The following is a 17,348-nucleotide window of genomic DNA, read 5'->3' as shown; positions in this document are numbered from 1 at the left end:
TGTTTAATGAATAACTGTTCTTTTCCTTACGTCCCCTGTTAAAAGATGAAGCAGAGTAATGATAATCAGATGCCAACTTTACCCAGCAATTCTGATTTACAGGGCATTCCCGGTGTGCAGGGAGCTCCAGGCAGGGATGGTCTTCAAGGCGCAAAGGTAAAACACCTCACCTCTGAGTTTTCATGCATGATTGCCTAAAATCCTGCTGTGAGCGTACCAGCAGAGACCCAAAACACCAAGCTCTCCTAATGCACTCAGGGCATAAATGGTCTTTTCACAAAGCCAGAGGGATTGGGGGAGTGGGGAATGGGGTCATCTCAGATTTGGCCAAATTTCACCAGGTGCCACCCTTCTTGCCTGCTTGGCAGATGCATTTTTTACCCACCCATAGCATGCTCCTTTTAAAAGCAGCACATGGAAAAGCCACCTCACTGCTTACTAGGTCTGTTTGAATCCTCTCGTTAATAAATGCCTGGATTTGGCTTTGCAGGGGGTGAGGGGACTAGAAGGCACAGCTGGGCCTCCAGGACCTCCTGGACCACGGGTGAGTATTCACTATGAGTGATGTCGATCGAAGTCTCTTTCTCAGCAGGGGCTTGTGGTTTCTGCTGACTAGCTGTCACCCAGAGGTGTCAGGGCAAAACCCCTTCTCGCGGTACCAGGGGAATACCTGGCACATTGCGCAGATGCCCACTTGCCCTGCCACTGTCAGTGTAAGAAGAAAGACCTTGGCGGCTTCTGGCAAGGTCTGGGAAAGTGTTGACCCATCAAGATGCTTGTTTTGCTATTTTTGCTTTCCTGGTACTGCTGTTTTTCAACTGCTGGTTGAGTTTGAGGTACATAGGCTTGTTTGAAATCAGCAGGAGCTGGAGGATGCAGGCAGGTGTAAAAGGTGTCCCCCCACACCACTTCCAGTATCTGCTGCCAGAGCTGTATGTAGCCCTGTATGTATGTAGTAGGTATGTAGATAGGTGTATTTGCACTCTGTAGTGCCCAGGATAGCGGAACCTTAAGGTCTGTTGATTTACATCTATCTGCTAATTTGAAGGCACCACAGCCCTTCCAAGTTCTGTGAAACAGGTACACTTCACTTTACATGGGAAACTGGATCGAATTTTGTTTTAGATGATGGGTGGTGGACCTGATAGTTACTGATTCTCACTGCTGAATTATAAGGAATTTGGCAGTCCTGAATAGTGTGAGATGGAGATTGCTCACAGCTGCCTTTGCGTTAGACCCCACAGAAGTTGTGGTGAAGTCAGCCATCAGTGGGAGCTAAGGTTGAATTCAGCCTGTAACTTTGACTTGCTCATCCTGGGAAGATGTGGAGCTGGCAGGGTTGAACCTCAGCTTTCTAAATATGAGGAAAGCACTGTAGCCTTCAGAGAAGGCTCTGAAAGCTGTTCTGGTGATGCCTTGAAGACCTCTCTCATTTTCAATGATCAGAGGAGTTGCTAATCTAATAGCTGGAAAATTATAAAAGAAAGAAAGTATTTCTACTGGTTGGCTTTGGCTTATTGTTTTCTTCCCTTTATGGTTCCAAAGGACACAGAAACTTCACAAAGAGGAGATGACCAAAGAAGGCACTTCCCACTCTCCAAGCTGCTGTTACTGTTGTAAAATATTAGAGGCAAACACAGGTCTTAAAGGAAAAAGAAAAGAGCAGCATGCTATTAGGAGGCAGAAGAAAAGGGTTATGCTCTAGGCTATGTCTAAATCTAAATATATAATGAAGGATCTAAAGCCTGTAGGGTAAAAAACACATTGCAGTTTGTTGGCAAAACTCAGCTTTGCTGGCTTGACCGTAATTGAGACAGTAATAGGAAATTACGTGAACATGACTCATACATGATGTACTCTTAACATTGGACTCATGGCTGGACGAGGTACTGACATAAACCTTCAGGCTACATACCCTTGCTAGAGTCCTCTAAACTCAAACTGCTGGTGCCCCTGGAGCTGTAGGGAGATGTCAGCCTTGAACAGGAAAAAAAAGAAAGTTAGGAAGTAACCGGACTTTTAACTCTTGTCTTGTAATTGATGCCTGCAGGGTTTCCAAGGAGTGACAGGCTCCCGAGGCAGCAGTGGAGAGAAGGGACCTCCGGGTGATGTTGGGCCAACAGTAAGTTTCTGCTTTTGGGTGTCACACAAGGCCAAGACGTGAAATAATTGAGTGGAAACAAGCTGTTCCCACAGCAGCTCTCCCTCAGAGTCTAAAGAATAGTTTTAATTCACACTCATCCTTCTTAAGGCGATGTCTGGATAAGCAAAGCTCAGGCTACTTGATAAAACATTGATAAACTGTTGATAAAGCATTTAACAAATCCCACCGCCCTTTGCTCCCTGTACACTCACAAGCTATACAAAATCCAAACTCCAAACTAATTTCTGGTGTAAGATTCTAGAATAAAGCAAGAGAGTCAGTCCCGAGCTGGAGTAGCCAATGCTGGGCTTGGAGGGGCAGGCAAGGTCTAGATGTCACCCTTATTTCTGCTTCTCAGATGTTAAAAACCACCTGCTGTGTTGGGAAATCTGTTCTAAGATTGTATCTGAGGAATTTTTGCATCCCTGTTGATGGTGCTTTATGCCACTGCTCCAGCTGCTGCTTTATTATTCTTTTTCTTAAAAAAGAGGCAAATATATTTCTATAAGCTTGAAGCCCTTCTAATCACTGTCATGAGGTCAAGGAGATAACAAGAGTGTGGGAAACAAACTTCGTGCTCCATGTCCCGCTAATGTAACGCACATGCCCATTGATTTTTGTTTGTGTGTTTGTTTTGTTTTCTTCTGCTCTTCCTTTTCCTAGACTTTTTTTTTTTTTCCCCCTTTCTTTTCTTGTAGGGGCTGCCGGGTCCAAAAGGAGAAAGGGGAGAGAAAGTGAGTTTTTGCGGCACTAGGCAGCAACACTGTCACTGTGTCCTACGCTCAAAAGAGTGGCTGTGGATGTGCTTTGCAAGCTATGCTTGCACGTATAAACCTTCCTGGTGTTGAATAACGTCATGTACCTAGAGCTTGTTGCCTTTCCATTCACCCGCACTGGCTGTTGCTGGCGGGGTATAAATAAACCTGCAGCAGTCAGGAGCTCCTGACTGTAGTAATGAAGAAAAAAAATCCATTCTTTGTTGAATGGATTCTGGAAAAATTCCTTCTGGAAAAACCAAAACCACTCGACTTGACTGAGTTGCTCTTTTTAAATGTATTGCGTAAGAGAAGACTCGTAACAAACCTCTGGCATGTGGCAGCACGGAGCACGGGATGGCAGGAGATCTACGCTGCCTTTCAAGGTTATTTTACTGTGAGAGGAAGTTTTTCTCATCCTGACTTTTGTTTAGAAAGAAAACCTGTGTCTTTCTAGGAGTCTGAATCCATTGCCAAGATTAACTTATGGCAGTTAGGCTTCCCCCAGGAGAGAGCTGCTTTTGTCTCAAGTTAACGCTTCGGTATTAAAATTTTTTAACACCAACGTCCTTCCGTTCCCACCAGCTTTTCCTTTTCTACACATTTTTTGCAGGGGAACGTTGCTTTTTCCCCTCCCTTGGGTGTTGTGCTAAGCTTTTTTTTTTTTTTTGAAGTCTGAGTAATATGCACAACGATCCAGCCAGAGATGTATATTTTATAAATGTTTTTTGGAAGTATGCGCTGTGTTAGTTATGAATTTTCACAGATAGAGTCAGTGTTTATTTCTAAGCAGCTTTTTGCATTTTTATCACTTTTCCCTACTTTACTAAAACTTTCTAAAGAACCCCTCAGATATGATTTATTCAGAATACAGTAACGGTAAGATTCAATATTCATAAAAGATTCAGACAAAGATAGGACGTTATAACATCTGATCATATTAAATGTTTTACATATCACAGAACATTGAGTTATAGGCTTAGCATCTTTTTGATAAAATCTGAGAGTGAAATTTACTCTCCCTTTTTTGGTAGCTTTGGTAATTATTGAGATTTGGTCTGGGCTTTTTGATGTGCAGGAGAAAAGCAATTATTGATGTTTCCCAACTTCAATTTTATGGCTTCAGAGCTTTGTGATAAATAAATAAAGCTGCATTTCACAGCAATCAATATCTCTGAAACTCAAGCTGACAAAAAGAATGGGCGGTAAGTTAATCATGCATTATGATATCGATCCTTTTTAAAAGATCTTAATACTTCCTTTATTTTTTAATAAAAAATACTGTTCCACTTTAGGGGGAGCCACAGTCCTTGGCCACAATTTACCAGCTCGTTAGCCAGGCTTGTGAGCGGATGATTCAAAGTGAGTACAACCAGCTTAGCTCCCGCGTGTATTCACACCTCGCCAGCAGTGGTGGACAAAACCAGAGGGTAGACAGCACGAAGCTGTAGTGACCCAGATCCTCCATCCTCTGCCATGCTGAGCACCACGCGTAGCGAATGTCCCAACACAGGCTCTCAGTGCTACATCGGTTTTGTTGAGTGGCATTAGCACAGAGACCTGTGAAATAATTATTTGGAAAAGCGTTTGGCACTTCGCAAATTCGTTTTGGGCCCCTCACTACAAGAAGGACATTGAGGTGCTGGAGCGTGTCCAGAGAAGGGCAATGGAGCTGGTGAGGGGTCTGGAGCACAAGTCTTATGAGGAGCGGCTGAGGGAACTGGGGATGTTCAGTCTAGAGAAGAGGAGGCTGAGGGGAGCCCTCATCGCTCTCTACAACTACCTGAAAGGGGGTTGTGGTGAGGTGGGTGTTGGTCTCTTCTCCCAAGTAACTAGTGATAGGACAAGAGGAAATGGCCTCAAGTTGCGCCAGGGGAGGTTTAGATTGGATATTAGGAAAAATTTCTTCACTGAGAGGGTGGTCAGGCATTGGCACAGGCTGCCCAGGGAGGTGGTGGAGTCGCCATCTCTGGAAGTGTTCAAAAAACGTGTAGATGTGGCGCTTCAGGACATGGTTTAGGGGACATGGTGGCGCTGGATTAATGGTTGGACTTGATGATCTTGAAGGTCCTTTCCAACCTAGTGATTCTGTGAAATACTCCTTTATTTCTTAAATGGAAAAACTTGAAACTAATTTGAAAGAAATTGTTCTTTTGGTGATTTGTGCTGATTCCTCTTGAGACAAGGCATTTTTGGTAAACCTCCTGTGCTGTGATGCATGAAGAGGAGCAGTGGGTTTGCCCAAGGTGAGGCAGCAAAGTCATGACTCAGCTGCCTATCGTCCTCTTCAGCTTCTGGCTTTCTCAGTTTGGGCGGACTTTTTAGCGCTTTTTAGCACTAGCTGATTGTTTTAAGTACCTTTTTAGACAACACCCTTTGATTTTTGTCTCTTTCCTGAATTTCCCAGCCAAGGAAACATTCAATTTCTGTCTTGCCTTCTCAGCTCATGTGTTGAAATTTGACTCATTCATTCATGAACATGCAAGGAAGCCTGTTCCTGTTTGGGAAGAAAGGTTACAAGCAGGAGAACCAGGACCACCAGGTCCTCCAGGTCCCCCTGGGAGCAACGGAGAAAGAGGAGAAAATGGCATCCCTGGACAGCCAGGCAAAGATGGGTATCCTGGAGAAAGAGGTAGGGACAGAAGCGTTCATAAGCATTTTTTACCACAGCTTTGAAACTTTAACTAAACATTCTAGTGCCTCAAGCAGTACCGTAAAGATAATCCATGATATTACCTCATCTCTTCTCACTGCTATTTTCCTTTTGGACTTCTCTCTTCTAGGAAGATAAACCCAAGTTAGATAGCTCGGAGTAGGGAGAAGACAGATACAGCCCACTCTTTTTTGCAAGCTGCGCTTTGAGAGGAAGGCCAGTTTGCTACTGTGTAGGTTTTGGGGGATGGAGAGTTTAATTTTAGAGGGCAGGAGGCTTCCCCTACAAAAAGGAAAAAGAAACAGCCATTTGGCTGAACACGTGGTGGTGGAACAGATCACCCCTGGGCAGAAATGATGAGTCTTGGAAAACACTGAAGGAAGGCATGAGGCAACTGAAGCAATATTGAAAGTAGTTCCAACAACAAAAGCCTCACACATGACTAAAGAAATATATTAATGTAATCTCAGAAAGTGGCATCAGTTATTGCACGTGAATGAGTGAATGGTGGGAGTACGTTTTGCTTGGATTTGCAGACAAAATTTGTCTGGCTGAAGTAATTGTCTGTCAAAATAAAATGAAAAGCGTTGGTTTCAGCAGTGTCCTAACACCTCTAAGTAACTAGAGACCTTCTGTTTAACTCCTTCCTCTGTCACTGTTCAGTCTTAGCTGGTATCTGCAAAGCTTATCAAAATGTCACTTAAGAGAAAAGGGAAGATGTTTCCAGCCTGTCGACGGAGGAGATGGGAGAAGACAGATCTCACTGAAAAACAATCTTAAGGACACGGCTGATCAAAATATTTTCATCTTAAAAATATGAAAAATGGTACTTTGTCAAAATGCACCTGTTTCTCTGAGATGTACTGATTTTGTGAGCAATTTCATGTGAAAACAGCAATCCTGGCTTACCAGCATCTGGTTGAAGAGACAGTTCAGCTTTGTGATTTGTCTGATCCATGTGAAGAGCATGGGAGTGCATCCCATGCCCAGGCCAGTGCACTAACACCATCGCTATGAATTTCTCTGTGAAAAATCTCCATTTTCACCCCTATCAGGCTGCTAATCAATGCTAGTTGGAGCCCTATTGGTCACGGGCAAATGGCTACTCTGGAAAAGAGAGTAGGTGCCCAGAGAGAATTAAAGGAAATGGATATTTCGCTGTGTTGCCAAGGGCTGTGACTCCCCTTCAATTGGATATCTAAGAGGCTGGTGGGGAGAATGCAGGAGCATTAATTCAGGGTCAAATGCAAAATGCAGTGCAGTGACACTTACTTCTTGTCTGTGACTAGGTGCCCCAGGGCCCAAAGGAGAAAAAGGGATGTCTGGAGCCAGTGAGGAAGGGATCCAAGGACCCAGAGGCAGAACAGGTAGAGTGAATACAACCTCTTCGTATTGACCCCGTGGGGCCATCTGGAGCCCACCAGGGGTCAGATGCAAAGTGTCCTTCAGCCTTAGGACCACTGCGGTGGGGCAGACTGACTTCCCTCCGCAGCACTGTTGGCAGCATCCTGGATGGTTCCTCTCTGCTAAGATGTAAGCTCCAGGCAGCTGCTTCTTTCTGGTACTTATTCCCAGGTAATGATGTATTTTAAGAACCTGAGATGCATCTAGAGGGTTTTTTGCTGCCTTTTTGAATGCAAGATCAGGTGCTCAGGGGATATAAACTCTGAAAATTCAACTCATGAAATGTAAGGGTTTTTGAATAATCTGTTAGGACTTGGCGTACTCCTCCATACTGATCCCCGTTATTTGGAATCAGTGGGAGGTTTGCTACTGACATGACAAACCAGGCACTATCAAGAGCGTGGTCAAACATTTTCTTCTGTATTTAAATTTCTATAGTTGAGAAGTAAAAACACAAAAATCAATGACTCTGGGATGGATCCTGGGATTAAGGTGATTTTCTGCATTGACACATAGGTAAACTTTAGATTCTCATAACCAGGCTCTATTTTTACCAAGCTGAGCACCCTTAAGGTCAAGAATAAGCCCTCTAGTTACTGGGATTCAGAAGAGATTTTCCAACTGGCAGGTCCTATTTTTTCACCAAAATGAGGAAATATCACTCAGAAAATAAACCACCATGGGGGATGGAGAAAAAAAAATATATATATGTATGTATATATATAAAGATATAAAAGAGGTATTACACTGAAGCAGCTAAAGTAGATGTGCTACAGCTTATAGTGCTTCTCCTTCTTCAGGCCCACCAGGAGAAGTTGTGCTGGGGAAACCAGGTCCGAAGGGTTACCCTGGGAATGCTGGTCCTCAAGGTTTTCCTGGTGTCAGAGGGCAGCCTGGGCAGCCTGGATATCCAGGGGGTTGCGATATCTCTGGATGTTACGGGGCAGGTAGAAGAGGTAAGTCCTGACTGCCTCAGTACAAAAGTTATGATTTTATAGCTGGTCTCTCTGGTTACTTCTCTTAAGCTAGGCAGAGACCTTTGTTCATCCTTCAGGCACTGACAGTCCTGCAAGAGCCTCCTTTGCAAAGCAATCGGGACGATTCACGCGCGATTCATATGGCTAAAAGCCAGTTCAGTTGTCTGCTCCCTAGCCATCCTTCATAGACTAACACAGAACTGCAGCAGTAGTCGAGCAGGTGGAGTGATCACGGGGGTATCTTCAGTTCCTAATGTCCTCAGCAATGTATCTATGGTGGATAGAGAGGAACAGTATCTCAGTTCCTACTCGCACGTGTCGTGAAGGCTCAAGTGTACAAAGTTCTGGGCAATGAAGAAAATCATTAGCACCGAACAAAAGATTTACAAGGGAAAATAATTAATTCTATGCTATTCCTTCTCACTACTTGACGCTGATTTATTCGTTTGCTCAGTGCCCTCATCTCCTTTCCACACACAGATTTCATCCCCTGATGGCTGGTGCAGAGGCAGCTGAAGACATCGCTTTGCCCTGGAAATCTGTGGGTGAAAGCTCTACGCACTCCAAGAGAAGCAGCAACCTGAACGCCAAGTGTGTTGTTTGCGTTTTTTTAAATGTCCCATCATTTTTATATGGACAAGTCAATCAAACACTAAGGCCACCAAACCAGCCTGCGTTCAGATGAGTCATCCGTCTGTTTTTCAGCACTGGACAACTGCAGCGTTCAAACTCATATTGCATGTCCCACAGGAAGACAAAGACAGTCAGAGGTGCAGGCTGACAGCCTTGTAAGAAAAAGAAATAATGTATTGAAACACTCAGAAATAACAGATAATTTTTGCCCATTTGTCTGCTCATAGTTTATTTTTGTCATTTGTTATTCTGGGTCCCCATCACAGAGAAAAAGAGCACCTTATGCTCAAAGTTGCATATCCGCTGGAGAAAAATTGCATTTTCTGTTGGTTGACAAGGTAACAAAGTCTAGCACCATTTTGATGGTTTCTGCTTTTGCCAAAATGCTGATGGCTTCCTTGCAGGGCTGTCACGTACACAAGCATTGCAGACAGCGTGATAACCTTCCCGTGACGTGACAAACCCCACTGTTTGGCCTCATTCTCTGAGGCTTGGTAACTGTCAAGTAAAGCCTTAGGTCAGAGAGAGCACAGTCGTGTACCAAGAGGAGCTGGAGATTAAGCCACTGGCCTTTTCCATCTCTCCCTCGGGCAGCCTGCGTAGCTACTTTATGTTTTATCAGGTAGAATATTGAATAGCTCTGAGTCTGACATTTTTCTGTATGACATGGAAGTAACCATGGAAGTAAACATGTCGTGTTACACCCCTTGCCTTGTGTGAGCCATAGCGTAATATATATCCAGAACAAGCCAGTATCCATACAGATACTGATAAAAATGCACCTCCTCCTTTGCAATCACTACTTTAGGCAGTCTGTGCTTGGTTACTCTGCTTGTAAACTGCCCCTGCTTCAGAAACAATTGGTTCTGAACTGTGATTTAAACCTGGAGCAACAAAATATTTGAGTTTTTGCAAAAGCAGAGCGAAGCAAAAACTATCAGTACAGATTTTTCAAAGGTGTTAAGAGGCAAAAAATGAAGCATCATGCATATTCCTGTGCTCTTGGTTTGGATGTGCAATTTCTGCAGCTACATGCAGACTGGTAGCTGGGTATTCATACAGCTATAGCCAACCTTTGAAAACTTAACAGCAAATACACCCACATTTAGATACTAGATTGTCACATAAATACCAAAGAGAAAGAGGTCTACCTTAGGAAAATTCTGGTTGGGTCACCATCCCTGGAGGTATTTAAAAGATGTGTAGATGTGGTGCTTAGGGACATGGTTTAGTGGTGGGTTTGGCAGTGCTGGGTTAACGGTTGGACTTGACGATCTTAAATGTTTTTTCCAACCCAAGTGATTCTATGATTCTATGAAAATTAGGTTGTTTAGACAAGGAATGAGATGAGGAGCGGCTGAGGGAACTGGGGTTGTTTAGTCTGGAGAAGAGGAGGCTGAGGGAAGCCTTATCGCTCTCTACAACTACCTGAAAGGGGGTTGTGGCGACAAGGGTGTTGGCCTCTTCTCCCAAGTAACCAGCGATAGGACAAGAGGAAGTGGCCTCAAGTTGCGCCAGGGGAGGTTTAGATTGGATATTAGGAAAAATTTCTTCACTGAGAGGGTGGTCAGGCATTGGCACAGGCTGCCCAGGGAGGTGGTGGAGTCGCCATCTCTGGAAGTGTTCAAAAAATGTGTGGATGTGGCGCTTCAGGACATGGTTTAGGGAACATGGTGGTGCTGGATTAATGGTTGGACTTGATGATCTTGAAGGTCCTTTCCAACCTAGTGATTCTGTGATTCTGTGATATGGTGGAAAACAGTCCTGAAAACAGCTGGGGAAATGGGGATTTACATAGATCACCCTGCCAGTCAGCTGCAGATAAAATACCCTGCATGCCCTATGGCTGGAAAGATGACCCAGACAAAGTGAGTGTTAGGGAACCAGAAGAAAGAGGATGTAGGGAAAAACACAAAAATGGTCGTAACTGAGGTTATTACAGTTAGGGTTTCTATGCCTTTGGTCGTCTTCCATCTATGGTGAAGATACGATCTCTCTTCCACAAGTAAACCAGAAAAGATTAGCATCTGTGTCAGCTTTCTGTGGTGCCTTTGGGGTATCTGAGCTTAGTTTTGCACTCCCAGATCCTGAAAACTGGCTACTGTGCTCTGGGACTCTTCCAAGGCAGTTTTAGAGCTCCTGCTGTATCCGAGCCTTGCTTCCTCACTCTTCTTCTGATGTCAGCTTGTTCAGTCAAGTCCTGGGAATAATTCTGAGCTGGCAACATTGCAAATGGTAACAGCCTGGCTGCATACATTTTCCTGGAGTCTTTCATATGCTAAAAACCTCTCTCTTTGTGTTTCATGGGTTTGGAATAGCAGAATTATTCATTATTCTACAGTTATAGTGTGGTTCATGTCCCATTTTTATTCCAGTTTCTGATCATTGAATACTATGGAGGGGTAGCATCCTTCTTAACCTCCAGGATGGAATAACCTGTCTAAGAGACAGCGGTAGGTGTTGATTCCTACTTTCTCCCCTTAGATTTTACAAGGAGGCACATCAGAAGTAGAAGGCAAGACTTTATTTGAACTTTAAACCGGGGAACTATTAATGCCACGTGAGAAGAAACGGAGCTGCCACTGTATGAAAAACGGTATGATGTTAGCAAAACAGAGGATGCCGGTGACCTGCATTATCTGAGCTTCTCCTCAGACACCAGTAACACCGTTGTAAGTGGTTTCAGCTGTCACTTCTCGCCTTGTCCTGCCAAACCCTGTGATCCCGCGGTGGCACTGACTCTCCAAGGAGACAACCGCATCCTTAGCACTCCTGGTCACACCTGATATTTTTGATGTGCTAACGGAGCAGATGCGTGCGGCCCTTTCCTCCTCCTCCTCCTGCGCGGCAGGGCAGTCCTGCAAGGGGCTGCGCTGCGGTGTCGTGTCCTTGCCCGGCGGTCCTGCTCCACTGCTGTCACCATGCCGCGCTTCCCCTTGAGACGCTGCCGTTCGCACGGTGTGCACTGGCAATGACTTTTTGCAGAAAAAGTGAAGATTTGAGACGGGCCTTTTGCTGTGAACAGCCTACGCCTGCCTCTGCTGAACTTCTCAATATGCCACCTGAAACACTGGGCGCTCAAATCTATCCTTAAGCCTTTATCAGTTCTCCTGTTACCCCCAGATCATTCCCTTCTGCTAGGCAGGGGCTGACCGCAGCCCTTGCTCTACAGCCACTCTCACCTCTGCGGGTCCCCACCCTGGTCTGCTTTGGCCACCGCTCCGCTGCTGCCCGAGCCCACGTTCACTGGGAGACGTGAGCAGAGACGCGAGCTGCTGCTGACTCTCCAGCCTAGCTTGGAAAGTACATGTGGTTTTATTGCTAAAAATGTGCACGTGCAGCCGAGCCTCCCCCCTGCTCCGTTGCTATCGGTGCTCAGGGGCTTGGGAGAGGAGGAGGTTGCGGTGGGAGCCCTGAACAGCCGTTGTGGGCACAGTGTGGTCTGGCGACATCCCAGAATCACAGAATCATGAAGGTTGGAAAAGACCTCTAAGATCATCAAGCCCAACCATCAACCCATCACTCCCATGCCCACTACACCATGTCCCGAAGTGCCATGTCTACACGTTTTTTTATCATTTCCAGTGATGGTGACTCCACCTGGGCAGCCTGTGCCAATGCTTGAACTCTCTCCGTAATGAAATTTTTCCTAATATCTAGTCTAATATGATGCCCCTGACCCAGCAATGCCCAGGGTCATAAATCATCCCACCTTCATGATTATTTTATCTGTGCACTCAGAATGCGAGAAGGTGCTGGAGAGGGTTCAGGCCACCTCTGTGAGTCCAGCCTGCCTGCGACAGAAACCGTCGCTCGTCCCCCTCTGCGGCGTGCAGCTGCCGCGATGCCGACTGCAGCTGCGCTGGTACATTTATGCACTAGACCTTGAAGATGTTTGACTGTTTGTTTTCCTTTCGTTGCCATAAGCAAACTCACTGACTGTGAGAAGGGATAAATTAGCATCTCCAAAGACTGAGTCTCTCTTTATTCGGAAAACAAGCAAAGAGGCAGCAGCGGCTCGGGCTGCCTCATCCTCCCTCCCTGCGCCGTGTCAGCACAGCTCTTCGTGGAACTGGCCCAAGCCGTGGCTGCTCTATGTTTTTGTGAGTTGTACAGATTTGAAGCTCTTGGCTGAGCCTGTGAACATAGAGGTCAGTTGTAGCTTCTTAGATGAGGCCGAACAGGCTGATCACTGCATTGATTTTTAGGCTGTATCGCTCGGACTGATTGCAGTATCTTGTATTTCAAAGAAGTCTCTTTGAACCATATTGTTTCAGTTCCAGCATTACTGTCACAAGCCTATGCAGCTCTCTGTTGCTCGCTGAGCCACGTGGCACGAGCAAGCCTCACGCGCCAGGCTACCGCGCAGGGGTGCCCCACATCTCACCTGGGGTCTCACCTACCCCAGGCTCCGGCTGCTGTGGGGACGGGCGCCAGGCAGCCGCCTGCCTCGCCGGGTGTGCGTTCTCCAAAGCTCAGGGCTAGCCAGAGCTGCCCAGCCGTAACCTTCTCGGTGGCCAGTCCTGTGCGTGCTGATCCCAGCTGCGGGGTGTGGAGGAGATGCTGGGTGAAGCCCAGAGCCCCTCAGCTGCCAGCCTGGGCTTTGAGTCTCGCGGTCGCGGCGGGTCCCGGGAGAAGCCTGTATTTTTAGACTACGTCTGCCTTTCCTTCCGCACTGTGGTGAATTTTATAAGCCCTTCTGCCTATGGGACCTCTGAAGTAAGCAGGGAGCCACTGGACCTGGCACCCAGCAACGAGGATGGGAACGGTGGGCTTGTAAGTACCAAATTGAGGGGGTGCTGAGCTGGACGGACTTACGGTCTGCCCAGGCGCGGTCACAGCGTTGCAGAGGCGTACAGAGAAAAGGCAGAAGACAGATGGAGCCCGTGCTTACCCTCTGTCTTCCAGCCTTTCTCCCACACATCTGGCCCAGCTGTGCTGTCGCGCACCGATGTCTCCCTGCGGTAGGACAGGGCTCCTGCATCCACCCTCCCTCCGGCCGCTGGTGCCTGTCCCTGCCTTCTGGCCACAGGTCCCAAAGCAAGGACAAGACATGCAAAAAGGCTTGGTTTAGTTTGGATAGAGCTGGGAAGAGCACAGCTGCTGAAGCAACTGGCCCAATTTAAGGCCATAATACCCGTAATTTCTGCGAAGTGCCATTCTGAATTCCCAGGCGCGGCTGTGTGTCCTGTTCAGGTTTTCCCCATGTTCTGGCACATTTGCTTATTACACTAACGCACTGTTCTGGATTTCTGCTGTGGCTTCCACATCTCCAAGTACCTTCCCTACCTACAGCAAGGGTTTTTCAGCTCAGGGTGACCCTCTGCTCTTTTGCAGCAGCCATAACTTGGATCCAGGAAATTTCCCTTGAAAGCACACTAAAATGCTACCAACACGGTCTGAATCTTAACCCCAAATCCTCCCTTCATTTGTGTGATCCCTACTCAGCTGTAATCCCCAGGGTTTCTGAAGGGTATTGGTCAAAGTAAACTCGGTCAGTATAAAGACCGTAGCTGTTGTGCTTTGGTCAGCTCATGATCACTGCTGGTCCCAAAGGGGCTGAGCTGCCTTGAGGAATTGCTTCAGCCTTTCCAGTCTGCCCATCTTTACCAGCTGATCACAGACTACATCCTACACAGGTATCCCAAATCTGGATCTTTATTTATAAAGTAACTCATACAGGGACAGGCAGTCCTGAACCACTTCAGCTTGACGCGGCAAAATTGCTAGGCGGGGCACACTGAGACCTCTGAAGACGACTGGAGCTAATTTGCCAGGGGCTGGTTTGTAGATACGAAGCCTCTTTACGTGCTGCTTTAGGGAACAAGCTCGTGTTCTTACATTGCTGAGTATATGCCAATGAATGCCACCATGCTATGTACAGACTTTAATAGGAACTTTTTTCCTAAATGAAATGGAGGAGATGAATATGGCTTGGCAAAATGACGTGACCTCGGAAAGTATTCTCAGAGAGCTCTGGAGCAACTCAAGCGTGGACACGCAGTAAATTATTCAAAGGGCTGCCTCCATTTCTCAGGTCCTCTCTTTCCAGGTGAACTAAAATCCATAGAGTGGGATATTCTTTCTTCCTCATGTGGCTGTATTTAGATCATTCCTGCCAGCCACGGTGGGAGGAAGAGACCAACAGTTCCCAGCAAACACACAATGATGAACATCCAGAGGAAGATCCTGTCAATGACCATCGCAACGTACTTCCAGTCTTCCTTCACCTGAGAACACAGAGGTGAAAGACCAATTATTAACATTTATTTGAGATTAAAACTTATGAAGACTATTAGCGCTTTATTCCAAAATAGAATATTTTAATTTAAGTCCAGACATAGGAGGGGAAGGTCTCGCTTGCATTTAGTGGTCCTATATGGTGGCAAAGGTTTATTTTATCAGTCGCTGATGTGGCAGACAGGTTCCCAGACTGCATGGGTGTGCACGTGCGATTGCAAACCCTGGTTACAGCTCCCCACGGATGACATACGCCTGTGGATAATTAAGCTCATCTGCACACTCACTATTCCATTTTCCATGAGCCACAGCTGTAATTGGGTGTGTAAACGAGGCTGCAATTCAAACTGGGAGTTGAAGAGGGAGAAATTACTCATTTCTCCATGCTCGTGCTTACAGATTAACGAAGCCAAACTCTTTCTGCAAAGGGATTTACAGCTTTTGGTGAGTAAGCAGTGAAAATGAACCAGCAAAGAAAAGAAATAGTCTTCCTCAGCCTGTGTTTTCTCCACTTTTCCTGTGAGAGGATTCTCCAGCAATTCCCCACTGGGGAGGTCTACTACTTATTAATACCATCAAGCAAGAACTGTAAATGGCTATTTCATTAAGTAAGAAACAACATAGGTATGAAAACCTCCTTTATTACATTACTGTTACTAAATTCTTTCCCAGGAAGAGGACCGATCAGATGGCAAAATTTTATTTGATATGGATGTGCCCATTATGATTTCTTACAATATACCACTTGGTGATTAATAGATCCGAGGGCTGAAATTTGGCACGCTGCCTCTCTCTTTAGGGAAAATGCCTCAGCAGGAGCTAGCTTAAACCTCTTCGGTGGCCATGATTGCAGCAAATCAGGAGTGTGGTGTAAGGAGAAGGAGGCAGCAAAGGCAAGGCTGCACCCGCCAGTCTGTGTCCCTGAGCAAACCGTGGCTGCACCGTGCCCAAAGCTGCCGTGTACATCGGACTGCAGCATGCGTGGAAAGCACAGTACGATAATAACGTAAGGCTAATGGTACAGGCCTTTTCGTCCATGGACCCTAGGTTTGTTTTAAACAGAGAGAATAATAAGGGAGTAGCCCAGAACAGTAGGTGTGAGCTAAAACACGATTTGTAGGAGACCTGGCCTGATTTTTGCTGACTACGCTCAAAATCCATTTTGGTAAGGGAAGCAATCCAAGTATCAATGAAATAGCCATTTGCAGCAGATGATGTTTTCACAGGTACAGTAGCAACTTCAGGTCCTAAAATATTATGATCTGTCAAGCACCAAACAAACAGGCTCTGAGCACAACACAGTGACTCTGTAAACGCACCTTGAGTCTTCTCTTTCTTCATCAGTCATGGATGCACCACTGAATTTTATCTTATCCCTTGTGGGCGGTACAGAGAAATGATGTGTCAGAGGGAGAGAATATACAATCCTGGCTTCTGTGACCAATGTTGTGACATTTTATTGAGCTAAGAGAATTATTCCTTGCAGGTAAGTTATGTGCATTTATTTCATTTTGGCACGTTGAACCCTTCACAAACCAACCACGAATCTTCCGACGCCTTTGCAAAGTACCTGTCATCAACCCAACGCAGACAACGTTTGGCTGAAGCACCGCCAGCAAAGCGAGCGAGCTCTTTAACTACTCCTCTCATTATTTGCCATGTGGACTGCTTGGTCAGGCCTGTAAATCATCTGGCGTTGCTCCGGCTGCTTGGCTCAGTAAGCAGCTTTGTAAACTGGGAAATGAGGCGTGCACTGGAGAGCATATCGTATTTGCCCATAATTTGTTCTCTGAACAAAGCACCTTAAATTTCAGGAATTCCTGAACATTTTCAAAAGTGTAAGAATCGACTAAATATTTTTGTGCAATGGATAATTTTATTCTCTTTAAAAATAGCACCAAGTTAAGCACTTCTTTACTGTTCAATAGGTAGAGGTAAACAAATAGGGGTTCCTCCTGAAGCTTGTTGCCTTCTTGGGGGAAATGATGTTGTTTGATGATTGCACAGCTCTTAGCACACCCTTCTATAATTAGAGTAAAAGAAACAGTGACCCCTGAAATCAAAAGGAATTCTCTCATCCCCAGGATAAGGTCTCACTGGATAACTTCCCTCTGCTGTACATGTTTTCTGATCTCTTCAGCACTTGTTGAGAGTTGGAGTGAATCTCTGACGCTTAAAATCCCTCGTGAGAAGGGCAGCTAAGCAAGCGCTGGATGATTGTATTTATGGGATTAGTGTCTGATGATGCAAGCAATGTGTAAAGAAAATCCAAAATTTAGTATCTGATGTCCTGGAAAGGCTGGATTGACTAAATAGTGCCCATTCTGGCAAAATAAGCTTTCTTGAGTATTTGTGCTAGTAAAAGTAAGTGCTAGATCACGTGAAGAAAAGAAACTAGATGAGTTTCTCTTTGAGAACAGAAGGGTAAAATGGGAGAAGAGGGACAACTTGAAAAGTTCAACATAAATTTGCTTTCAAATGTAATGGTGTATGCACAAATACTCAGCCCATCTTGAAAATGATGGCTGGGAGTGCATCAGATG

At 45.7% G+C, this 17,348-nt stretch overlaps 2 protein-coding genes across 2 annotated transcripts in view; one reads left to right on the top strand and one right to left on the bottom strand.

Moving 5' to 3' along the window:
• The window catches only part of COL20A1 (collagen type XX alpha 1 chain), a 49,135-nt gene extending 40,479 nt beyond the window's left edge, over window positions 1–8,656 (top strand). The window contains exons 31-38 of the mRNA XM_082007097.1: window positions 103–156; window positions 491–544; window positions 2,051–2,122; window positions 2,842–2,877; window positions 4,194–4,260; window positions 5,342–5,530; window positions 6,841–6,918; window positions 7,756–8,656. Of these exons, the coding sequence (XP_081863223.1) occupies window positions 103–156; window positions 491–544; window positions 2,051–2,122; window positions 2,842–2,877; window positions 4,194–4,260; window positions 5,342–5,530; window positions 6,841–6,918; window positions 7,756–7,922 (717 nt within the window). The 3' untranslated portion in view covers window positions 7,923–8,656. The remainder of the gene's footprint in view (window positions 1–102; window positions 157–490; window positions 545–2,050; window positions 2,123–2,841; window positions 2,878–4,193; window positions 4,261–5,341; window positions 5,531–6,840; window positions 6,919–7,755) is intronic.
• A 6,013-nt stretch (window positions 8,657–14,669) lies between these two features.
• The window catches only part of CHRNA4 (cholinergic receptor nicotinic alpha 4 subunit), a gene marked incomplete at both ends in the record, with an annotated part of 20,887 nt that continues 18,208 nt past the window's right edge, over window positions 14,670–17,348 (bottom strand). Inside the window, one exon of the mRNA XM_082007247.1 lies at window positions 14,670–14,795. Coding sequence (XP_081863373.1) covers window positions 14,670–14,795 — 126 coding nt within the window. The remainder of the gene's footprint in view (window positions 14,796–17,348) is intronic.

The sequence above is a fragment of the Phaethon aethereus genome, assembly GCF_964289735.1.
Source record: "Phaethon aethereus genome assembly, chromosome: 16".
NCBI classification, from domain to species: Eukaryota; Metazoa; Chordata; class Aves; order Phaethontiformes; family Phaethontidae; genus Phaethon; species Phaethon aethereus.
The sequence above is the reverse complement of the archived record's forward strand: the minus strand, read 5'-3'. Positions and strand labels throughout refer to the sequence as shown.